The 25,738-nt window shown below is 45.1% G+C and overlaps 2 protein-coding genes across 2 annotated transcripts; one reads left to right on the forward strand and one right to left on the reverse strand.

The window, feature by feature from the left end:
• Positions 1-2,515: 2,515 nt before the first annotated feature.
• LOC311126408 (protein transport protein Sec61 subunit beta-like) lies at positions 2,516-9,308 on the reverse strand. The gene is made up of 4 exons (XM_084200414.1): positions 9,150-9,308; positions 8,401-8,498; positions 6,547-6,654; positions 2,516-3,076 (listed from the first exon to the last, which is right to left on the reverse strand). The coding sequence occupies exons 1-4, from the start codon at positions 9,150-9,152 to the stop codon at positions 2,989-2,991; spliced, it is 297 nt and encodes a 98-aa protein (XP_084056540.1). The 5' UTR covers positions 9,153-9,308; the 3' UTR covers positions 2,516-2,988.
• A 293-nt stretch (positions 9,309-9,601) lies between these two features.
• LOC311126406 (alpha-1,3/1,6-mannosyltransferase ALG2-like) lies at positions 9,602-12,675 on the forward strand. The gene is made up of 5 exons (XM_084200412.1): positions 9,602-9,733; positions 10,129-10,300; positions 10,385-10,522; positions 10,688-10,855; positions 11,022-12,675. Exons 2-5 carry the CDS (start codon positions 10,130-10,132, stop codon positions 11,766-11,768), a joined length of 1,224 nt encoding a protein of 407 aa, XP_084056538.1. The 5' UTR covers positions 9,602-9,733; position 10,129; the 3' UTR covers positions 11,769-12,675.
• Positions 12,676-25,738: the final 13,063 nt, after the last annotated feature.

Below are 25,738 nucleotides of genomic sequence, written 5' to 3' on the forward strand. Positions count from 1 at the left end.
GAGAGGAGGGGAGAAGATCACAGTCACCTTAGTTGTGGAGGACAGGCTCATAGTAATGGCTGGAATGGAATTAATGTAATGGTATTGACACGTCAAACACATTTGTATTTGATACCATTCTGTTAATTTAATTCCAGTCATTATTATGAGCCATCCTCCCCTCACCAGCCTCCTGTGGAGAGTAATCATGCTGATTGAGTTAGAATAACAGACTGCTTTAAAAGCAGGGTGGTGCTTGAAATCATTGTTCTTCCTCTGTTAACCATGGTTACCTGCAAGGAAACACGTGCCGTCATCATTGCTTTGAACAAAAAGGCCTTCACAGGCAAAGATATTGCTGCTAGTAAGATTGCACCTAAATCAACCATTTATCGGGTCATCAAGAACTTCAAGGAGAGAGGTTCAATTGTTGTGAAGAAGGCGTCAGGGCGACCAAGAAAGTCCAGCAAGTGCCAGGACCGTCTCCTAAAGTTGATTCAGCTGCGAGATCGGGGCACCACCAGTGCAGAGCTTGCTCAGGAATGGCAGCAGGCAGGTGTGAGTGCATCTGCACGCACAGTGAGGCGAATACTTTTGGAGGATGGTGTCAAGAAGGGCAGCAAAGAAGCCACTTCTCTCCAGGAAAAACATCAGGGACAGACTGATATTCTGCAAAAGGTACAGGGATTGGACTGCTGAGGACTGGGGTAAAGTCATTTTCTCTGATGAATCCCTTTGCGATTGTTTGGGGCATCCGGAAAACACAAGGTGAGCGCTACCATCAGTCCTGTGTCATGCCAACAGTAAAGCATCCTGAGACCATTCATGTGTGGGGTTGCTTCTCAGCCAAGGGAGTGGGCTCACACACAATTTTCCCTAAGAACACAGCCATGAATATAGAATGGTACCAACACATCCTCCGAGAGCAACTTCTCCCAACCATCCAAGAACAGTTTGGTGACGACCATTGCCTTTTCCAGCATGATGGAGCACCTTGCCATAAGGCAAAAGTGATAACTAAGTGGCTCGGGGAACAAAACATCGACATTTTGGGTCCATGGCCAGGAAACTCCCCAGACCTTAATCCCATTGAGATCTTGTGGTCGATCCTCAAGAGGCGGGTGGACAAACAAAAACCCACAAATTCTGACAAACTCCAAGCATTGATTATGCAAGAATGGGCTGCCATCAGTCAGGATGTGGCCCAGAAGTTAATTGACAGCATGCCAGGGCGGATTGCAGAGGTCTTGAAAAAGAAGGGTCAACACTGCAAATATTGACTCTTTGCATAAACTTAATGTAATTGTCAATAAAAGCCTTTGACACTTATGGAATGCTTGTAATTATACTTCAGTATACCATAGTAACATCTGACAAAAATATATAACACTGAAGCAGCGAACTTTGTGAAGACCAATACTTGTGTCATTCTCAAAACTTTGACCACGACTGTACACAGAACAGAGAAGAGCCAAGGTAGGGGAAGGGGAGAAAACTAGAGGTACAGAGGAGCGAAGAAGGGTTCTTCACCACTGTAATAATGTAAGTGGTAAGGGACCGTACTGTATTTATCAAATTATTTATCGTCAACAGCCATAAGAGAAGTCATAGCTTATGGCTATTATATTGTCACTATATTGTGACCTACAGTTTATCCTCTTTTCATGTGTGTGTGATTCCTTTGCTCTCTCCTTAGGTTGATGCTATTCCAATGCAGTCGTGGAAGCGTTTCCCAAACTTGGTCCTGGTGCCCCCTAGGGTGCACGTTTTGTTTTTTGCCCTAGCACTACACAGCTGATTCAAATCAAAGCTTGATGAGTTGGTCATTTGAATCAGCTGTGTAGTGCTAGGGAAGAAAAAAAAAACATGCACCCAGGGGGGACCCCAGGACCGAGTTTGGGAGACCCTGGTGTAAGGCAAGCTTTTTCAAACTTCTCCTCAGGGACCCCCAGCCCTTTCCATACCTTGATCTATTCCAGAGCTAGCACACCTGATTCAACTTGTCAACTAATCATCAAGCCCTTGACTAACTGAATGAGATGTGCTAGTTCAGGGCTACAACATAATTGTGAAATGTCTGTGGGTCCCCAAGGAGCGGTTTGAAAAAGGCTGGTGCTGCCCTGACCATACCAGATACAGCCTGTACCTGGCAGGAAACCTACACTCACACACATATTGTGCCATGGGAAATGTTTGAATTAATAGCTCATTTGAATAGAAGCCTAATACGAAAGTTGGCTATCAAACCTTTCCCTTGGTACATACAGTATCTGGACAAAAGGTATACGGTGCTCTGTAATTGTCTAGTATGGACATTTGTTGATCCACCCTAAATGAGCTATACTTTGCCAAAGGCAGTCTACATGAGCTCTGGGACATGTTCCATTATAGGGCAATGGGAAACCCACACAAACACTAAAGACCCCGATTGGCAGCAGACAGGGTATCCTGAGAGGCACTCAAGGATCATGAATTTGCATGAAGCAGTTTTACAGTGTAAATGCTCATTTGGACACCATCCAACACACACAACTAATTCTGTTTGAGTCCTTTTATTGTACAGTATCACAATACAATGTTGTACAAATGATGTTAACAAAACTAAATCTACAGGTTCTAATTCAGGCTGAAAAAAAGAGATTCTTACTGAAGTCCTGGTGAGGGGACTAGGTGCCCAATCCTAACTGGAGATAAATCACCAATTGTCATCAATAGGACCTACACCAGCCAGTTTGAGATAAGTACGAGTCTCTCATGTTAGGATTCAGCCCTAGATGATCTGTGCTCAGGGTCAACACACTGGTGGTCTGGAGTTCAGGTGGAGTTGGACACTGGACAGTTGCCCGGCTCTATGCGCACACCAGACAGATTGGGTCTCTACCGCCCGCCGGGCCAGGCGAGTAGTGTTGTTGGGGTTTCAGGTTGGTTGGTTGTTTGGTCCAGGTCCGATGTGTTAAGAAGCCTCGGCGCAGGGTCAGGGGTTGATGGTGAAGGGTCAGGGGGCGGGGTTTAGGAGCGGGTGTACTTCCCCCAGATGTGCAGCATGAAGACCGACGCGATGAACAGCAAACTCATCACCAGCACTGGTACTGGACCACTAAGGAGAGACGACACACACAGGTTACTATACACACGGAAAACAGTGGCACAATGCCAAACTGGCCAAATCCCCTACAGCAGGGGTACTCAACTCTTCCCCTATGAGGTCCGGAGCCTGCTGGTTTTCTGTTCTACCTGATAATTGCACCCACCTGGTGTCCCAGGTCTAAATCAGTCCCTGATTAGAGGGGAACAATGTAAAAATGCAGTGGAACTGGCTTCGAGGTCCATAGTTGAGTTTGAGGGCCCTACAGTATGCACTTCTGGAGCAATACACTACATGACCAAAAGCTATGTGGACACCTGTTCGTCGAACATCTCATTCCAATATCATGAAAATTAAGAGTTGGTCCCCCCTTTGCTGCTATAACAGCCTCCACTCTTCTGGGAAGGCTTTCCACTAGATGTTGGAACATTGCTGCGGGGACTTGCTTCCATTCAGCCACAAAGACATTAGGGAGGTTGGGCACTGATGTTGGGCGATTAGGACTGGCTCGCAGTTGGCGTTCCAATTCATCCCAAAGGTGTTCGATTGGGTTGAGGTCAGGGCTCTGTGCAGGCCAGTCAAGTTCTTCCACACCGATCGACAAACCAATTCTGTATGGACCTCCCTTTGTGCACGGGGGCATTGTCATGCTGAAACAGGTATAGGTGCCTTCCCCAAACTGTTGCCACAAAGTTGGAAGCACAGAATCTTCTAGAACGTCATTGTATGCTGTAGCATTAACATTTCCCTTCACTGCAACTAAGGGGCCTAGCCCGAACCATGAAGAAACAGCCCCAGACCATTATTCCACCTCATTTTGACGCGCTACGCGCTTCAGCACTCGGTGGTCCCGTTCTGTGAGCTTGTGTGGCCTCCAACTTCACGGCTGAGCCGTCGTTGCTCCTAGACATTTTCACTTCACAATAACAGCACTTACAGAAATTAGACGAACTGACTTGTTGGAAAGGTGGCATCCTATGACAGTGCTACGTTGAAAGTCACTGAGCTCTTCGGTAAGGCCATTCTACTGCCAATGTTGTCCTATGGAGATTGCATGGCTGTGTGCTCGATTTTATACACCTGTCAGCAACGGGTGTGGCTGAAATAGAAAAATTCACTAATTTGAAGGGGTGTCCACATACTTTTGTATATATAGTGAGAGCACGAGAGAGAATTAGCTTGGGGCTGATTGTTGTACAGGGTTTCCATTAGGAATATGTGGTTCCGGACATTTGACCTGAAGCATTTTAAATTTACAGGACCTATATGCATTGGGTGAGTAACCCGATTAGGGCATCCACTCACGGTGCTCAGGATGACAGAAGTCACATTTAGAATATGGTAATTCATATTAACAGAACATGCAAGTCCAGGATGCAACGATGTGCGGTCCTTCTTACCGAATTTTGATGCACACTTTGAAGATGTTAGAATAACTGTCAACATTTACTTTTCCTCAGCCAACAAGATGAGTAACGAACAGCAAAATCACCAGCCTGTGTCAATCTATTAGTTTACCCATTCTATTGGTCAGCTTGTTGAAAAAGAAATAGCCTATTCCAAACAGACTCTAGGACAGTTATGGGACGATAGATCCCAAATTCATCCAACCAGTAGGCCTAGGCTACAGCGCAGCAATGCACACAAGGCAGTAGGCTACAAGCGAATGTTCGTTCCATAATGCAATTAGCATGAAAACACTTGTCAAAAGCACACCGCACATGCGAGAGGTTTCATGTGACAGAGATTAAAATATCCGTTAGAAATGTTGAAAGAGGAGAGAGCTAAAATGCAACAACTAGCATGGGTTGCTAATATGACTAGCATTGTGCCTTTGGCTACTGGACAATGAAAGAAAGTTGATATAAAATAATTGCCTCCACGGATATGGTCTGATTTTGGCTAGGCTACTTTGAAGCAAGGTAAAACATGCCTTATAACATATTGTAAAACGTTCAGGTTTCAAACAATTAAGTACATTTTTTCAAAATGCATACTGCCTCCAGCTCATTGTAAAGCGGTGTGTGACATGCTGATGAAGCCTGTCTTCCGTTGCGGATGCATTTACTACGACAGATTTTCTGCTCAAAGGCTGTCTGTATACTGTAAGCCTATGCATGTGATAAAGATACATAATTAATATAAATGTACACACACGCCAATTTATTTCCACTAAATTATGCAAATTAACCTATAGACCGATAAGTATGACGAGTCAAATGTATTTCCATCAATTAATATGCTAAAAAGCATTATTTGCAATGGGACTTTCTCTTCTCCTGGACAATTGGCCAGTGCCAATTTTATTTATCAGCTTAACAAAAAAAAGAAGCCAAAAGTCGTCTATTACCGGCTAACAGAAACCCTGGTGTTGTAGTAGTTTGACTGTGGTCGGTCTGTCAGACAGGTGGTTTATATGGAGCTCCTTTGAGCTCTAACCAGCCTTATTACCATTGAACTGGGACCAGTGTTTCTCCTAGCATTACTGAGGTGGGGCAGGCCTCCCCTAACTGTCTAGCACTGATACCCCATGCCCTCAACGGTTGCCTTCATTGAAAATCTCCATTCTGGCAGATGTGGGTGCCTCTGCACCCCGCCTAAGATCAATTCTAGGGGAAACACTGCCTGGGAGCCAGTAGATCTGTGGTCCTATGAGTGGTGTTTCTGCATTCATTGATGAGGATTTGATGAGAAGAGAGGCTCCGTCCCTGAAGTGGAAGGGTGGGGGGGGGGGAAGAGAGCGTTACCATACCAACCCCACTCCTCCTCTCTGAAGGCTGTAATTGACTTGACCTTTCTGAGCGGATCTTAATGAAGCTCTGAGACCAGTGTTCAACACAGGAACACACATACTCGATATACACACGCTCGATACACACCACCGTACCATACAACCGTCTGTCCTTGACTACAGGAGCAACACCCTCAGTAACTACAGCTGGCCAACGAACAGTGTGGAGTAGAGAAGACCTCTAACCTTGGTCAGTAGTGGTCAGTCTATAACCGTGACCAGGAGTCATAGAACAGTGGTCAGAAAGCGGTCAGATTGTCAGAAAGCTGGAGTGTTCACCAGTGTTTAGGAACAGTATGGAGCTGAACTGACTGGGTGTCTGGTAGGAGGGGGACAGGGGGGAGTGGGCAGGTTCCAGGAACATACACACCCTGGGGTCTGATCAGCATTTAGCCTCAGTCCCCCAAGTCTCATTTACTGCCATTAAACATTCATGCTCTTCCTCATAAACATTGACAATACCTACTCTGTGTGTGTGTGTGTGTGTGTGTGTGTGTATATATATATAACGTTATATGGATGTATGTGTGTGCATTTGAAGGAATGCTAGTGAGTGGGTATGGTCGTTTGGGTATGGTCGTGTGGGTATGGTCGTGTGGGTATGGTCGTGTGGGTATGGTCGTGTGGGTATGGTCGTGTGGGTATGGTCGTGTGGGTATGGTCGTGTGGGTATGCGTGCGTATACACTCACACTTTGAGTCCTGGTGAGTCCTCAGTGTAGAAGCGCCACATGCCCCCTGTGCCGCCCGCTGACGCTGTGCTCCTGCCTGCACTGCGCGTTCCGCTGCTCGTTGCTTTCCTGTGACATCACACATACGAGACAACACGTGAGCTATAACATCATATACAAGAGACAACAAGCTAGTTACAAGATACATTAATATGACCTGTAGGCCCCCTATAGAAATTGTCACACCTTTACAGAGTTGCCTGCACACTGAAAAAATTAACCTGCTTTTACTCCTGTTTTTTGCCTGAGTCTCAGATGGTTAGATTTCATAACACTGAGGCTCTGGGAAATTCTGCCTCTGCAGTGACTGTGCGGTTCTATGCCATATCTGAACCCATAACTTCAAAGATAACGTCACTGTGTGAAATGACATAAATCACGCAGACACTGTCCAGTGTTTTTTCATGCAGAAAATAACACAGGAAAAAAAATATCTTGCTGCATTTTGTAAACGCAGATCTTAAATGCTTATTGTTAATTCTGCTACGCTTCAGTCAGGGTTCGCTCCTAATCATGAATGTAAAAAGACCAATTTCGTGCTTCAGTTGCACTTCTCCACTCTGACACAATATATTTGCTCTCGTCGTTGGATCACAAGACAGCACTCTGACTGATGTGTATGATACTTTTCTCTGTAGTTTTCCTCCAGTAGCAAGTTAAACTTCACGCAAAACATTAGGAAATGTAGCTGGCTACATTCTTTCTATGATAAACATAAAAAATATGATGGCCATGCATCGTTTTTGCAAAAAATACCTTGCTTTTTCATTGTAAGCTAATTTACTTGTGTTGCTTCCAGCCTAATAGCGTTGCACTTCTGTTGACATCTGATTAAAACAATTTTCTGCCAGATGTGTTGCACTAATGTATTTTGTGTGAAGAAAAACTATAGTTGCATGCCCCTTATCACAATATTGAAGAAAAAAGAAACTTGACTTTCAATATGAAACAGGTGAAATGGTTTAAAAATGCAGATTTTTTGATGGTCTGCATTTTGAAAAATGCAGATTTCTAAAAGCTAATAAGACCCCTGGATATACACATTTAAAAATATTACAATTTTTTTCAGCAATCGGAACAATTTAACAGCAGTGGGCCACCACTGCTAAATGAATATAGGGGAAACACTGCTGTTGGAGGTAGAACACACTACAGTACCTATCTCTCTCTACCACAGCAGTTTTCGTTCAGACTAGCTCCAGTAGTTAACGTCCTGATGTAGTGATTCATAACTGCTGTACTCATCAGCTGAGATTTAACGGGGCTAAATTAGGTAATGAGTGAATGAGGGAGAAGGTAGTAATGGGTTATGTTGATGTAATGATGTTGATGACAGCGAGGCTGATTACATACTGATTAAGCCTAAAGCGCCAACATCTATCTAGTGGTATCTACTCACAGAGTGATATCTAAACACCATTACTCTCCCTACAGTATTATGTAATCAGAGAGACAGGGAAGGGGAGGAGGGTCCCAAATCATCATTTCACATCCTCTAGTCTAGCTAATCTGTAGTTTATTTTAGTAATGCACTCATGTGTTATAGGTTGGAGCTAAGCGGTAATGTTGATGCTTGAGGGTGGTTAAGGGTACCAGTATGTAATGTCTTGAGTCTGACCGGAGTCTTATTTGTGTTTGTTTGTTGTAAATCCTGCTGTGTTGGGTGGGGTTTTGTGTGTGTCTCCCTTTGTTAGACTGTAGCTCTTGCTGCCAGGGAACAAAGTGCGTGTGTGTACCATGATGTATTGTTTGTGTGTTTTTTGCTTTTGAAGCGATTTGAGATTGTTATGAAACACTCTATTATTAAATGATTACCTCTGTCGGACTGTGGATCCTGCTGCGCGGGGGGCCACTGTCTTGCTGGGGGATCGGCTCCCTGCACCGACATTAGTTGCACTTGATGCTGGTCCAGGCTGAGTAAGAGAGGACACAGTTAAACACACACAAAATACTAAGATTACATTAGAAAACAGAAAACTAACCATTGGATCATCTGACCCACATTGGATGTGGTGTTCTCTGAAATGATAATCACTCAATCAACTAACTTCCTCAAAATATATTGGAGATCACTCTAGCTACTACTAGAGGCCCTCTTTACCAGCGATGACTGACTACCCTAAAGCGCCAGGAATAGCGAGTCAGAAATGACATTTCTAAATGATCATATCATTGCAATGACTGTTTGTCTTACACATAACAGAATAAAGATTCGCTGATTCGAAAAATAGTCAAGTCTACAAATAGATAATGGATCATCATGCTAACTAACCTGACTTTAGCTAGCTGGCTACCTTAAATGGTTTCTAAACCTGACAGTCACCTCGCCGGTAAAGAATGATTACAATATAAAATAGCAATGTAAAATAAGACTAATATAAGACTTAACTATAATATCATGCCTGCAATTGTACTAGGTTAGTTAGCTAAGAGAGGCTAATTGAATGTCTCTTATGCCTAGCTAAATTGAATGAGCGTTAGCTGCCTAGCTATCTAGTTGGCTAAAGCCAAGTTAGAGGTGTGCAACAGTATACATTATTTGACAAAAATAACAGAATTCTTACCATTTTAAGTTGTATTTGCGATTTCAGCTGGAGAAGAAAACTTAAAATCTTCTTCTAACTGAAGTCCACGTCAAATGGGCAGCAGTTCAGTACACAAATCGCCACAACTTCAGAAGGGATCACCGAAAGATGACGCTTGTCTAAAAAGGACACGACTACAGAATAAAGGACCATTTTAGGTGCCCTATGTCAAGCCTGAACCAAGATAGTTCATAATTTACATCTAACGGATTCAATTTATTACAAATTATAGATTAATATATAATATCAAGGTCAAAAGTATTTATTTAAAATAATAAACTGTAATTCATAATTTGTTTAATGTAATTTTAGAGTTTGAACGAAAGGCAAATAAAAAGTGTGTGTGCCGAGAGAGGTGACGTGTCTCACAGGAAGCGACGTGCTGCAGAGGGTGGCATCTGACGCCATTTTGGTTCAACACAAGGGGATTTGCCGTTGGAAATAAATTGAACATTTGAGCCATCATGTCGATTAACAGGCACAGTGCCATATAAGCGTTAGCAAGTTGACCACTGTTTCCTGGACACACAAGTTGGACAGACTGCATTATCAAGGAGCGAAAGGTACAGTTATGACAGACAACGTCCACACTGAATTAGTAACTAATGCATACTAGCTGGTCTCTGTGATACTAGCTACTCTCAGGTTGATATAAGCTCTATGTTCACTCTGTTTAGTATAGCTGTCGGCTAGAAATAGCTATTATCTGTGTCAACAACATGACAGTCAGCTGATGTTGGCGCTTAGCCAATTCAATGGGACAACGTTCTATGGGTTGTGGCATTGTAGACTAAACAATCCACCTCTCTGCCATGTCAATAATGTCCTCCATTCTGTAACGTTGTATTGAATGTATTAGTACTGTCTGCCCCTTCTGAAGAAGCCCCATGTTGATGACGCACCTGTCAACCTGTCAGTGTCATCAGGCTTCTTTAAGCATGTTATCTGTCTCCTCCAGGATGGTGGGGGTGGTGTTTCTCCACCCAGACCTGGGTATAGGTGGTGCAGAGAGGCTGGTGGTGGATGCAGCTGTAGCTCTACGCTCTCGCGGCTGCAGTGTTCAGATCTGGACGGCCCACCATGACCCCACACACTGCTTCTCAGAGACACTGGACCCAGACCTGAACGTGGTGGGTGTCTGTAACAGTGTAATCCAATAACAGTGTTATAACACAAACACTGCTTTCCTATCTGACCCTGTTTGTCATCTCCAGGTTTGTGTGGGTGACTGGTTGCCCACCAGTGTGTTTGGGTACCTTCATGCCCTGTGTGCCTACCTCAGGATGATCTACGTAGCTCTCTACCTGGTCTTCCTCAGTGGAGTAGAGTACGACATGGTCTTCTGTGATCAGGTTGGTGACACACCATCTATTTTGTTTCTCTATTCTTTTCACTTCAGCATAACTCAGTCCATTACCTTTTGATTTTGACTCACCTTCAGACTACTCTTTTTTGCCTTCACTTTTTCTGTAGTTGTGATTCTAGTAGATATAACTCTACTCTCTCTCCTCCTACAGGTGTCGGTGTGTATCCCAGTCCTGAGGTTGTCTCGTCAGAGGAAAAAGGTTCTGTTCTACTGTCATTTCCCAGACCAGCTCCTGACCCAGAGAGGCTCAGCTCTGAAAAAGCTCTACCGCGCCCCCATAGACAGACTGGAGGAACTCACCACTGGCATGGCTGATATGGTGAGAGGATAGAACCAGAGAAAGCAGGATTAGATCTTAAGAGTCCAAAATACCAACAGTTTCATTCATTTCATTGGGCGCTAGTTTTGATTTTCTCAATCGATCTCCCTCCTCTGCCCTTGTTGATGAGATATCACTGACTAATCCTTCTTGTTTCTTGTCCCAGGTTCTGGTGAACAGTTGTTTCACCGCAGGGGTCTTCAGGGAGACCTTCTGTACCCTGGATGGGGTCCAGACTGACGTCCTCTACCCCTCCCTCAACACACACAGCTTCGACCAGCCCCCTAAAGAGCAGCTGGAGCAGGGTCTGGGGGGCTTGGTCCCTGAGGGCGTGTCCTGCTTTTTCCTGTCCCTGAACCGCTATGAGAGGAAGAAGAGCCTGGGTCTGGCCCTGGAGGGCCTCTCTTCCCTGAGGGCCCGCCTCGCCCCGGGGGACCAGGCAAGACTCCACCTGGTGGTGGCAGGGGGGTATGACGGCCGCGTTGCTGAGAATGTCCAGCACTACGCTGAGCTGAAGGAGCTAGCGGCACGGCTGGGAGTAGAGGACTCTGTCACCTTCCTGCGCTCTCCTTCAGACAGCCAGAAGGTGGTGCTGTTGCGGGGCAGTGCAGGCGTTCTCTACACGCCCAGCAGAGAGCACTTTGGGATAGTGCCAGTGGAGGCCATGTACTGCTGCTGTCCCGTCATTGCTGTGAGGTCTGGAGGGCCTCTGGAGAGTGTAGGTGACGGGGAGACGGGCTTCCTGTGTGAGCCCACGGCCGAGGCCTTCTCCCTGGCCATGGAGAAGCTGTTCAGAGACCCCCAGCTCCGCAGAGACATGGGCCATGCTGGCAGGAGGCGGGTTCAGGAGAAGTTCTCCCTGGAGGCCTTCTCAGACCAGCTGCATGGGTACATCCTCAGGCTGACCCAGTGACACCTCTGTTGAGGCAGAGACCGAGGCTGGGCTGGGGTTGTAGCGTGTTGGGCTAGGGGTGGAGTGTGGTAGCGGAGCAGCTTTCTGTAGAAGTCGCCCTTAAACACATCTAGGATCAGTTTACCTTCTCTCAATCCTAGCCTAAATCCGAACCAAAGAATGGAAAACTGACCTGAGATCAGCATCTCATTGGTGCAACTTCATCCTACTGCAGCTCCAGCCAGGCAGAGGTGGATGGGCTAGGTATGTAGGGATAAAATAGGGTTACTGGAGGACAGAGACGGGGAGGGTGGGTAATGTAGAGGTGCGAGGACTGTAGACAATTAGTCATTGTTCCCCCAGGAGAGGTTGCTGAGGGAATGGAGGGATGGAATCTCAGCTCCAATTAACGAAAGAGTAACGAGTTTACCCATTCTGCCCCGGGGTTTGTCGGAACAATACCAGCACCGGCCCTCAGTTCCAGAAGTGTGTGTGTGTGGGGGTGACCAAGGGCTTAATGAACAAGAGCTACACAACCACTAGGATGGATCTGTAGTGTTATACTCATGCTACTGTGTGTGTTTGCGCATGCCACCGAGCGCCATTAGCCAGTTGGCAGCCACAGATCGATAAGCAGGATGTTTGCCACTTCCTCTGTCCTCTCAGACCTTAGTTACTTTTCACAATGAGGGAATGTTTGGCCTGTACATTGCTGTTGCTGTCTGTCTCTGGGTTATTAGGAGATGTTGCTGTGTGTTGGTTATTAGGAGATGTTGCTGTGTGTTGGTTATTAGGAGTGTGTGTGCTGTATAGAAGGTCATGCTGTCTGCTGGCCAGTCTGTGTTGTTACTGGCCTCTAGAAGAGCTCTTATTGACATTCCTCAAGTCTCAATAAAACAGTCAGAGGACACATAGCTAGTTTACCAACTCTTCTTGTTTTGTTGTCAAGTTCTTTCTTTTTCTCTTTTGTCCCAGACTGTTGTGTATCAGGCCAGGTATCCAACACACTCCAAATCCAACTGTCATCTACCCACTGCAAATGCAATGCCACAGAGAGGGGTGTGTTTGTGAACGCGAGTGTGTGTGTTCAGTCAATGTTTCAGTGAGCAGAGGAATTAGCAGGAGATGAGGAGGGCTGTTACCACGGTGATTTAGAGACCCTGCTAGGAGGGGAGGATAAAGAGGCCCTCTGGAACCACCAGGGAGAGAACACACACACTGGAGCCACCAGGGAGAGGAGAGGGTGGGATGAGGGGGTGGGAGACGAAGTGTGGTGAACGGATCCCCCATCCTCCACCTGGGCTATCAGCAGCTCATAAACACAGTGATTTAAAGCAGGAGACTATCGGGCTTCTGGACACACAGGAGGACTGTGTTCTTCTGTCTCCCCATCTGTCTGTCTCTCTGACTGTCTGTCTGCCCCTCAAAGCCGTCAAGTCAGTCAGTCAGTCCCCCCTCATCCCTTCCCACCTCCTTCCCTCCTCCACTGAGCCCTGTGGTGGGGTAGTGTAATTCTGTTATTGAGACACGGTGTGTCCTGAGCTCCAGTGATAACCACCGCCCAGGAGCTACCTGCACCCAGGCTTAATTAATTAATGAGACCGCAGGGTTGGTTTTAAATAGGCTCTAATTCCACACACACAGACACCAGGAGAGATCGGGGCGGAGGTTGAAAGATGTATAGGTGTCTGTGTGCGTATGTGTGCTGGGTTTTTATAGATGCATATGTGTGGCTGGGGGGAGGGGGAAGCAGAGGTGAGATGTATAGGTGTGTGTGTGTTTATTTGTGTAAATCTGTTTTGTTGGCAGTTTGAGAGCATGTACCCTCGTTATTATAACATTAAAGATGAACTCTGTATTTTTAACCCCGCTCTCTGATTGGATGTTAATCATGCGTTCTGATTGGGTGTTAATCATGTGTTCTGATTGGGTGTTAATCATGGGCTAAATGGAGATGATGAGCGAATCACAAACAAGTGAATCACTACAAGCCTTCACCTGGTCACAGACTGCTGGGCTAGAGCCCCGAGAGAACACACATACACCTATACATCTCGCCACCATCTCACCTCCAACCCAGAGTGGAGAGAAGTAACAAGGATTGCTCCAACTCAGAGAGGGAATGTGCACTTATGAAAAGTCAACTAAGTTTGTCTATTGTCTAGGACAGTGGTTCCCAACCAGGGGTACTAGGACCCCTGGGGGTATTTGGCCTATCCACAGGGGGTACTTGAGAAGACTCATGAGACCATATGCTTACTGGTAAAATGCACATTAGGGGATACTTCAGGGGTACTCCAGGCAGAGCAACATTCAGTTGGTGGTACAGTAACCTAAAGAGGTTGGGAACCACTGGTCTAGGATGTAGGTAGTTCTGGTAATTCTGTCCTCCAAATGTCCCTTGATGGGATGAGTAATGTCATCTTCAGTGTAAAGGGTTAATGCAGAGAAGAGAACACACTGTAGGCCTATAGTGTGGCAATGATAGATTGTTTAATCAAAGCAAATCTGCATTGATATTCATGGGACATCTTTTAGCACTGTTTTACATGGAACACGTTAACAAATTATGGATTTCAGATTTTACTGCTTCTATAAAGTATTGAAATATATTAGCATATACTGTACCTCGTAACTGTTAACTCTGCAGAGCCTTCGGAGTGATAGATACACGCACACACATGCATATGCACCTGCATGCACACAGACAAGCACACACACACACAAACTTTGTGTAAAAGTGATTTAGTTCAGTGACATAAAATAACCATCTCTGGGAGGTTTTAATAAAGCTATCAACAATGTCTGATAGTGGCGTGTTATAGATAGCCTCAATAAAACTCTATGTTTATGGCTCTGCAAGGAGAGACATTTATAGGACTAATTCTACCCAGTCTACAGCAGGCTACAGGGACTGCTGCTGAGCCCTCTTAGACTTCGAGAGACAGTGAGACACAGATCTAATACTGTATTGTAGAATAGGAGTTGTCATCTTTACTGTGAATAGAACTGGTCATATTTATCTAGTCTTGAATCTTGACGTGTTCTGGGTGTCATACTGGTGGTCTCCACTCACAGGCTGTCTCCCAGAGTGGGCTTGGTTTGAGGCTGATTGGGGGAGCAGTGGGCCCAGCCTGGTACAGAGGAACCATCAGCACGCCAACCGTGATGCCAGCATGCCCTCGTCTCAGCTGGAGAGAACAACCTCACCTGATTACACACACTGGGGTGAACGTCAATCACTGTGTGTGTGTGTGTGTAGCACAAAGATGCTTGTCTTCCTGTGTGTGTGTATTTGTACACATGTGTGTGTTTGCTGCAGAAAGACAATGCCCGTCTTCTAGTCTGGTTTGTCAATGTCTCTGCGTTGAGGTCTGTGTGTGCGTGTGTTTTCCAGTAGACAATGTCCCCTCCTCAACATGAGGGTGTGTGTGTGCCCGGTGATGGCCTGTTAGATTGAGCTGTCAGTCGCTAGGCATCAGATGAAGATTAATGTTCCACACAAACAATAAGAGGCTGGCAATGATCATAAATATGCTAATGGCCATTATCAATACACACACTGCCCTGACGGGAGGGGGCGGGGGAGATGAAAAGATAACAGGAGGGGGTGGGGGGGGCTGGGGGACCAGGGAGGTTACGCTTTAATTCAGGTCACTGAGATAAATAGAGAAATTAATCCCCCCCCCCAACCCCCTCCTCAACACAAACACACACTGTTGAAGCTGATTGAGTGGAGAGGAGGGTGTCGCGTGTGTTATTTTAGGGTGGGGCGCTCATTGAGATGAGGAGGAGATGATTGGTGTCACATTAAGGATGCGTGTTTGTTTAGTGTGTGCGTGTGTGTTTGCTGTGCGTGTGCATGTGCGTGTGTGAGTGTGTGTGTGTGTATGTAGGAGATGATTGGGGTGGTGTGAGGGATGTTTCTGCCAAGGCTCTGATTAAGACTACAGGTTCATTCAGCTATGATCACTGCTACATGGCAGAGAGATGCAGAGAGAGGGAAGAATGGAGGGAGGGAAAAGGACCAGGAGGGAGGACAGACGGACAGACAGACAGACTAGAAAAGAAAGAATATAGAGAGAGGGAGAGACAGAGATAATGATGTTGTGGGCCACAGGTTATTATGTCTCAGGCTGTTCTTAGTCCAGTAAGACTCACCTGACGACTTCTTACAAAGACTCTCACTGACTGGTCTGTCTCCTCTCTCTCTGGTCTCTCTTTGGTCTCTCTCTGGTCTCTCTCTGGTCTCTCTGGTCTCTCTTTGGTCTCTCTCTGGTCTCTCTCTGGGCTCTCTCTGGTCTCTCTGATCTCTCTCTGGTCTCTTTCTGGTCTCTCTTTGGTCTCTCTCTGGTCTCTGGTCTCTCTCTGGTCTCTTTCTGGTCTCTCTGGTGTCTCTCTGGTCTCTCTGATCTCTCTCTGGTCTCTTTCTGGTCTCTCTTTGGTCTCTCTCTGGTCTCTGGTCTCTCTGGTCTCTCTGTCTCTCTCTGGTCTCTCTCTGGTCTCTCTGGTGTCTCTCTGGTGTCTCTCTGGTCTCTCTCTGGACTCTCTTTGGTCTCTCTCTCTGGTGTCTCTCTGGTCTCTCTGGTCCCAAGTCACTCTTAGATACACAGAGTCATTAGGCCTATACTAATTTACACATTATTTCTCCACCCACCTTTCTCCTCCTTTTCAGCTCTTTTCCCTCCCCTCTTCTCTCTCTCTCTCTACTGTAGAGGGTTGTGGGGAGTTCCAGGGGGAGACTGGAGGTACCCATGGGTCTCTCTGACCTTCATTGTCCTCTAACACAAACACACACACGCACGCACACACATAAACTGTTGATGGAGAGTGTATTTTGTGTGTAGGGTGGGGTGGGGGGCAGGGGTTGCTGATTGGGGCTAATGAGCTCACAGGGGACTGTGAGATAGAGGAGGACCAGCCAATTGTTCACTAAGTGTGTCAGTGTTGGGGAGTAGTGAACTACATGTAATTCAACTAGTAATTTAACTACATTTTGCAGAAGCTTGGTGCTAGTTGAACTAAATTCAGTTAATTACGTTTTTGTCATGTAGCGATGTAGCTAACTACTGGAACTTTGCAAAAAGAAACAAAAATATGGGTGAAGTAGGCAATCATTTCCTTTATTTATCGGCATCAGACCTGCCTAATTCTCACTTGAAACATTGTTTTTGTGTTTAATAGGCTAAATTACACATTCTGTTAACATATGACCCCAAAGTGATCTATTCTTGCAATTTGTAGTCTATGACATTCCAGATTTACATATGATAATTTCTCACAAAGTAGTTTGGATGTAGTGAACTACTTTTTCAGAGTAACTTTAGTTCAGTAAACTTTATTTTTCTGAAGGGTACCTCTAGTGTAGCTTCACTTCTTGCAGTGTAAAGTAATTGGTATCTAGGTAAACTCTACTTTCAGAGTAGCTTCCCCAACACTGGGAGTCACACACCTCTCATTCCCGGGGGCGCCTCACGTCCCAAATGTGTCAATCACAAGAGGTTGGTGACACCTTAATTGGGAAGCATGGGCTCGTGGTAATGACTGGAGCGGAAGTAGTGGAATGGTATCAAACGTATGGTTTCTATGTGTTTGATGCCATTCCATTTGCTCCGTTCTACCCATTATTATGAGCCGTCCTCCCTTCAGCAGCCTCCACTGGTGTGAATGTGTATGAATGTGTCCCAGGCATAGGGAAAGACGGTATGGATGAGGTCTGCTCTCGGTCCAGGGGGAGGGAGGGTTGGTCACAGGTAGAGGGTTCCTCTCTCAACCCTCCATGGTCCTTCAGCTCCCCACGGTCATTAATCTCTACACTGCACTCTGGGGTTGGTCATTAAACATGGTCAGAGGTGAGGGCCTGGTCAATAAGGGTTAAGGTCAGTGGTTAACAGTTTACCCTCTCAGCCACATCCACACACAGCAACACCAATCCTAGATGGTTTACCCTCTCAGCCATATCCACACACAGCAACACCAATCCTAGATGGTTTACCCTCTCAGCCACATCCACACACAGCAACACCAATCCTAGATGGTTTACCCTCTCAGCCATATCCACACACAGCAACACCAATCCTAGATGGTTTACCCTCTCAGCCACATCCACACACAGCAACACCAATCCTAGATGGTTTACCCTTTCAGCCACATCCACACACAGCAACACCAATCCTAGATGGTTTACCCTCTCAGCCATATCCACACACAGCAACACCAATCCTAGATGGTTTACCCTCTCAGCCACATCCACACACAGCAACACCAATCCTAGATGGTTTACCCTCTCAGCCATATCCACACACAGCAACACCAATCCTAGATGGTTTACCCTCTCAGCCACATCCACACACAGCAACACCAATCCTAGATGGTTTACCCTCTCAGCCACATCCACACACAGCAACACCAATCCTAGATGGTTTACCCTCTCAGCCACATCCACACACAGCAAGACCAATCCTAGATGGTTCTTGCATGGCTCATGCTAGTAGTAACGTTGTCATAGTGAGCACATGTGCAATACAACATTCCTCTAACTCCTCCATTAATTCAATACAACAGTACCTTAACTCTTCCATTAATTCAATACAACAGAACTTTATCTCAACGATTAATTCAATACAACATTACCTTAAAGAGGCAATATGTGACTTTTTGGGTGACCCGACCAAATTCACATAGAAATGTGAGTTACAGATCTATCATTCTACTTGAAAGCAAGTTTAAGAAGCGGTAGATCTGTTCTATGTGCTGTATTTCTATGCTTCCCATTCTTAAGTTTTCTTTTAGCTTCTTTTACTTTCGTTTTTGTACACCAGCTTCAAACAGCTGAAACAACAATATTGTTGGTTATGGGAAATATATTTCACAGTGGTTTAGATGGTACAATGATTCTCTACTTGCTTATTTTTCACATAAACTGAAGTTAGGTGAACTATTAGAGTTTTAGCAACCAGGAAATGGCAGAGCGATTTCTGCATAGTGCAACTTTAATTAATTCAATACAACAGTACCTTAACTCTACCATTAATTTAATCCAACCAAATGGTGTTAGACTCTGCTCCACCTCACTCTGTGATATCAAATCTAACCGTTTGTTTTGTTGTGCATCTGGGTTCAGCCCTCTGTACTTCTGCCACTGTGTGTGTCTGGGCTCAGTCCTCTGTACTTCTGCCACTGTGTGTGTCTGGGCTCAGTCCTCTGTACTTCTGCCACTGTGTGTGTCTGGGCTCAGTCCTCTGTACTTCTGCCACTGTGTGTGTCTGGGCTCAGTCCTCTGTACTTCTGCCACTGTGTGTGTCTGGGCTCAGTCCTCTGTACTTCTGCCACTGTGTGTGTCTGGGCTCAGTCCTCTGTACTTCTGCCACTGTGTGCGTCTTGGTAATGGGTCCCCAGGGAAACACAGATCATTTGAGGTCAGGTGGATCTGGGGTGCAGAGTGACCACATTGCGGCCACATCACATCAATACTCGAGAGATAGAGACTACAGAGATACTACAGCTGCTAACAGCAACAGCCTATTGATCCCTAACTAAAGGAATGTGTGTGTGTGTAATAGCCGTGCCAGCTGTGCTTACCCTCCTCTCTGAGTGGAGTGATTCTTGACGGCTGCTAAATGACATCTCACAGGTGAAGAGCCATACAGTTAGAGCACTGACCACAGAAAATTAAATCGCTTTGTGTGTGTGTGTATGTATTTGTGTGTGTGTAGGTGTGTGTGTGTGTGTGTGCGTGGATGTGTGTGTGTGTGTGTGTGAAGCAAGAAAGACCAGACGGTAAGAGGATAGGAGAGGAGAAGAGAGAGAGAGAGAGAAAGAGAGAGAGAGAGAGAGAGAGAGAGAGAGAGAGAGAGAGATGGAGAGAGAGTAGATGTGAGTAGTCTGTCTGTGTTCAATAGGCCAGTATTCTCTGGAGACCAGTATTGATTGACAGCTCTGACTAAGCCATCCACATCACTGCTGATCCCTCTCAACATCCACATCTTACCGTGTGTGTGGGGGGGGGTAGACACAGACATACACACAGGACACACACAGATATACACACGCAGACACAGACACAGGTACACTGACACAGATGCAGACACACAGTACACACACAGACATACACTCATAGTCGCAGATACAGACACACACAGATATACACACATAGACGCAGACACACACACACACAGACACACACACACAGTGGCAGTGTTTCTGAATGGGGCCGGCGGCCGTTGTTCTCCTGTCACTCACTCGTCTCTCAGACCCAGGAGACACACCGCTGACATTTAGAAGATTCCCTCCCTCTATCCATCCTCTCTCTCTCTCCCTGTGTGTGAATGTGTGTGTGTGTGTGTGTCTAGGGTGTCTATGTGGTAATGAACGGGCCTTTAAGGTTACTAAGATAAGTCAGGAGTCCCTCATTACCCACCATGCACTGCTCCCCCACGTAGAGTGATAATTGAGAGGGAGAGAGGGAAAGCGAGAGAGAGAGAGAGAAGGAGAGAAACAGAGGGAGAGAAAGAGAGGGAAGGAAAGAGAGGGGGAAGGAGAGAGAGAGAGGGGGGAAGAAGAGAAGCAGAGAGAGAGAGAGAGAGAGAGAGAGAGAGAGAGAGAGAGAGAGAGAGAGAGAGAGAGAGAGAGAGAGAGAGAGAGAGAGAGAGAGAGAGAAGGGAATAATAGGTGGATAAACAGAAGATAATTGGGAGGATCGGGAGTGAGCGGAGCGATTGATCAGGGTCATTACAGAGCGCAGACAGAGAGAAGCGGGGTGAAAGGTCAACAGTGCAGCAAGGACACACGCACACACACGCACTCACTAACACACACTCACACACTCACACACATGGTGGGTTTAGCAGCTGCAGAGACAGACAATTTGAACCTGTTCACGTGTTACACTAGCACCACCTTCAGGTGGGTTATGATTTTCCCCAGTCTCACTCAGTGGAGTCACTCTTGGCCCAGCTAGAGATGTATGGAACGAGAAAAAGTATGTTATCATAAAGTTGATGAAAACAGGATGAGACTAAATTGTTTTCATGTCTATGTTTTCTGTTGGTTATTTCATTAACATAACAGTTTTGTACTTTAGCACACAATCATTGTGATAACTATGGCTAAACCAATTTCACGGTACTGAGACTGTATGCCAGATATTAGAATAGTGGACCTATACTGCCATCTAGAGGCAGGAATAAGTACAACCAGTGAAGAAAGTGAGTATTCTGGGTGTGTGCCACCGTGCAGACAGCTGTTGTCGCAAACTCAGGTAACACACACACACATAGCAAGACTCGTTCACACAAAGACTGGTCTTGGTAAAGGAATAATGAGAATTGAACATTTGTCTCTGACGGAAAATGTAAAAAAAAGAAAAGAACACCAAGGACTCTGATCAAGTGAAAGACTGGGTGAGCTGACATTGAAATGTCACTCTGTATGAGGCGGTGGGAGAACTGAACCTGTAATTGGGTGGAAGATCTCTCTTTATCCCTACAGTCTGTACATGTTCTGTACATGTTCTATGTTATACAGACCTCCTTCAACCTCCACGGGACTGGCTCTTAGTAGAGTTCTTGGTGTAGTTCCAGTAACATCAGTGGACATAGAAAATGTACAGACCGTAGAGATAGAGAGAGATCTTCAACCCAATTACAGGTTCAGTTCTCCAACCGCCTCATACAGAGTCACATTTCAATGAGGCCAGTTCACCATCAGAGACATATGTTCAATTCTCATTATTCCTTTACCAAGACCAGTGTATATAAAGAAGGGGACTGAGCCCAGTAGACTACATTAGTTCTGAAGAGACATTCATAATGAGGGGTGCTGTAGCTCTGCTGTTCTGTTTGTCTAGGACATGGGCTCAGGGAGAGAGTAGAGGGGTTAGGGAGAATGACATCACTCAACAGGGTCACAGCGAAGGGAGAGAGCAGGGGTCAGAGAGAATAACACTCAACAGGGTCACAGCGAAGGGAGAGAGCAGGGGTCAGAGAGAATAACACTCAACAGGGTCACAGCGAAGGGAGAGAGCAGGGGTCAGAGAGAATAACACTCAACAGGGTCACAGCGAAGGGAGAGAGCAGGGGTCAGAGAGAATAACACTCAACAGGGTCACAGCGAAGGGAGAGAGCAGGGGTCAGAGAGAATAACACTCAACAGGGTCACAGCGAAGGGAGAGAGCAGGGGTCAGAGAGAATAACACTCAACAGGGTCACAGCGAAGGGAGAGAGCAGGGGTCAGAGAGAATAACACTCAACAGGGTCACAGCGAAGGGAGAGAGCAGGGGTCAGAGAGAGGGGGGGGGGGTTGAGAATAAGAACCTCATTCTGAAGGCATATAAGCAAATAAATTAACTTAACGTGTGCTCATCTAAGGACTACTCCTCTATATGATGCATCATGGGTGAATAAAACTTTATTTAAAAACTGATTCAACACCATAGTGCCCTCAAAGCTCATCACTAAGCTAAGGACCCTGGGACTAAACACCTCCCTCTGCAACTGGATCCTGGACTTCCTGACGGGCCGCCCCCCAGGTGGTAAGGGTAGGTAACAACACATCTGCCATGCTGATCCTCAACACGGGGGCCCCTCAGGGGTGTGTGCTCAGTTCCCTCCTGTACTCCCTGTTCACCCATGACTGCATGGCCAGGCACGACTCCAACACCATCATTAAGTTTGCCGACGACACAACAGTGGTAGGCCTGATCACCGACAACGATGAGACAGCCTATAGGGAGGAGGTCAGAGACTTGGCCGTGTGGTGCCAGGATAACAACCTCTCCCTCAAGGTGATCAAGACAAAGGAGATTGTGGACTACAAGAAAAAGAAGAGGACCGAGCACGCCCCCATTCTCATCGACGGGGCTGTAGTGGAGCAGGTTGAGAGCTTCAAGTTCCTTGGTGCCCACATCACCAACAAACTATCATGGTCCAAACACACCAAGACAGTCGTGAAGAGGGCACGACAAAGCCTATTCCCCCTCAGGAGACTGAATAGATTTGGCATATGTCCTCAGATCTTCAAGAGGTTCTACAGCTGCACCATCGAGAGCATCCTGACTGGTTGCATCACTGCCTGGTATGGCAATTGCTCGGCCTCCAACCGCAAGGCACTACAGAGTGTAGTGCGTACGGCCCAGTACATCACTGAGGCCAAGCTTCCTGCCATCCAGGACCTCTATACCAGGCAGAGGAAGGCCCTAAAAATTGTCAAAGACTCCAGACACCCTAGTCATAGACTGTTCTCTCTGCTACCGCACGGCAAGCGATACCGGAGCACCAAGTCTAGATCCAAAAGGCTTCTTAACAGCTTCTACCCCCAAGCCATAAGACTCCTGAACAGCTAATCAAATGGCTACCCGGACTATTTGCATTGTCCCCCCCAACCCCCTCTTTTATGCTGCTGCTACTCTCTGTTTATTATCTATGCATAGTCACTTTAACTCTACCTACATGTACAAATTACCTCAATTACCTCGACTAACCTGTGCCCCCGTACATTGACTCTGTACCGGTACCCCCTGTATATAGCCTCCCTACTGTTATTTTATTTTACTGCTGCCCTTTAATTATTTTTAATTTTTAATTTTTTACTTATCCATTTTTTACTTAACACTTATTTTTCTCAAAACTGCATTGTTGGTTAAGGGCTTGTAAGCATTTCACTGTAAGGTCTACACCTGTTGTATTCGGCACGTGACAAATAACATTTGATTTGATTTGATTTTTTACAGGAACTTGAAAAAGTGTTAGGTAATGAGACACATGTCCACAGACACTGTGCTTGTACGTAATAAATATTATAGTTTAACATAAACTTCAACTAATATACTATTTTTATGATTTATGGACAAACTACAGAAACATATTCTGTATTTTATTCAAATAATTAAGGTTTTCTAAAGATTTTTTTATAAAATGACCCGAGAATTTAATCCGGACGCATTTCCGTAATGACAATTTGGGGTGAAAACGTAAAATATTCAGGCGAAAATGAACAATTTATTTAAAATAAGACACCTTCCCAAAAACTAGACATCTTAGTCCTCAGAATGATAGTTGATTTTTGGACATGAATCATGGTTTTGTAACTCAATCTACTACAGACATTTTAAAACTGGTTTCTTGAGAATCACCATGGTAGATGAGTACATATGAATACGTAAGTTAATTTGGATAAGGTCTGTAAAGTGGAGAATCAATGGCTTTTGAGGTTTGATTTGCTATCTGAATTCCAGCTCAAACCACTGACCTGTCAGTGATGGGGGCCAGAGTGACAGACAGGTGGAGGAACTGAAAAGAGAGAATGCAGGTAATTTATCACAAGAATACATAAAAAATATGATTTTGTTAATTTGGTTCATATCAATGCAGGTAATGTCATTTGGATTTGGTCAACAATTTCAGTATATGAATATGTAAGTTGTTGACCAAGTCCAGAGGAAGAAATATGCTGAATTAAGTTGCTTTTAAAATTATTTGGCTATAGATAGTTTATTTAAGTTAATGTTATATTAACATGATCATGATTATTTGATCTGATGTTCATTTTGTGTTATTTTTCCTTCGACCTCATGGCTTGGTTTTTGCTCTGACATGCACAGTCAACTGTGGGACCTTATATAAACAGGTGTGTGCCTTTCCAAATCATGTCCAATCAATTCAATTTACCACAGGTGGACTCCAATTAAGTTGTAGAAACATCTCAAGGATGATCGATGGAAACAAGATGCACCTGAGCCCAATTTCAAGTCTCATAGCAAAGGGTCTGAATACTTATGTAAATACGTTTTTTTTTTTTTTTTCACATTTGCATAGAAATCAAAAATTTTGTTTTCGCTTTGTCATTATGGGGTATTGTGTGTAGATTGATGCGAATTGTAACATAACAAAATGTGGAAAAAGGGAAGGGGTCTGAATTCTTTCCGAATGCACTGTACATATCTAATGCATTGTCTCTAGAGCTGGAGGAGGGAGGTGTGGTCTACATGAGTCTCCCCTCAGGCAGTGGGCTCTTCGATGATACTGATAACCCTAACACTTTCCAGGGCTTCTTGCTCTTCCCTTTGTGAGGAGAGCACCATGCATTCTGTAATTAATTCAGATGTCTGATGTGAGCTGCTCTGGGTTCCAATGTTCCTCTCTAACCAATAAATAAACAAGCATTATAGACAAACAATTAAAATGTTAATCTTTGTATTATTGACAATTAATTGAGAATCATAATCCTTGTAAAGCCAGTTGTAACCACTGGTAAATTGTGTGTCATGCTTTTTTCAGCAGTTAGGCCTTAGGTCTTGGGAGTTATCAATGCTCTCAACAATAAAATGCAATGTAGATTCTATAATATTTTCACATCACAGAAAGGAATAAGAATCCAACCTTCCATAGCAGAAAATTCAGCATAATAAATGTATAAATCCCATACATTACCCCATATTGTTATTCAATTGTCATCTGTATTTGCATAAACAGTGCTGAATGGAATTTTAAACTGTAGATTGATAATGCTGAGTGTACGTCGCGGTTTCCTATTGGACGCTGCAGTGATTGGCTCTATCGATGGATGTGATGGACCATTAGGAGAGAGGAGAGGAGACGGGCGAAACTAACAACAGACACATTCATTCTTAAACTGGGATATCATTACATTATTTCAAGATTAAATCCGATCACTTGGATTATTATGGATGTCTCCGTTTCCCACAAGGCTTAAGCGCATTGGCAAAACAGATCGGTTCAGTTACAAATCCCGCTAATTCCAGATTGGTTTAACCGAGACTCATTCGTTGACAGCCCTGGATCGCTCCTCGCGCCCATTCACAATACGAGAAATAGCCTACGACACATCAAACAACCGCGTTGAAAATATTCTGTAGTGATGCGATTGAGATCCAGTGAATAGGCTCCGTAATGAAATGCTCAAATACAATCAACAATGAGGATTCCGTCTCAGTTCTGTCTCGTTTAAAACGTTTTTATACTCCCTTTTTGGCC

Source organism: Coregonus lavaretus, assembly GCF_964263955.1.
Source record: "Coregonus lavaretus genome assembly, contig: HAP1_SCAFFOLD_2064, whole genome shotgun sequence".
Classification (NCBI taxonomy): Eukaryota; Metazoa; Chordata; class Actinopteri; order Salmoniformes; family Salmonidae; genus Coregonus; species Coregonus lavaretus.

Excerpts from the sequence above, each read along its gene's own strand:
- LOC311126408 (XM_084200414.1), bottom strand. Across the intron at positions 6,655-8,400 it reads GGATCCACAGTCCGACAGAG|GAAAGCAACGAGCAGCGGAA; the intron begins GTAATCATTTAA and ends GTGATGTCACAG. Across the intron at positions 3,077-6,546 it reads GACTCACCAGGACTCAAAGT|TGGTCCAGTACCAGTGCTGG; the intron begins GTGAGTGTATAC and ends GTCTCTCCTTAG.
- LOC311126406 (XM_084200412.1), top strand. The coding sequence starts at position 10,130 with ATGGTGGGGGTGGTGTTTCTCCACCCAGACCTGGGTATAGGTGGTGCA. Across the intron at positions 10,523-10,687 it reads ACATGGTCTTCTGTGATCAG|GTGTCGGTGTGTATCCCAGT; the intron begins GTTGGTGACACA and ends CTCCTCCTACAG. Across the intron at positions 10,856-11,021 it reads CCACTGGCATGGCTGATATG|GTTCTGGTGAACAGTTGTTT; the intron begins GTGAGAGGATAG and ends TTCTTGTCCCAG.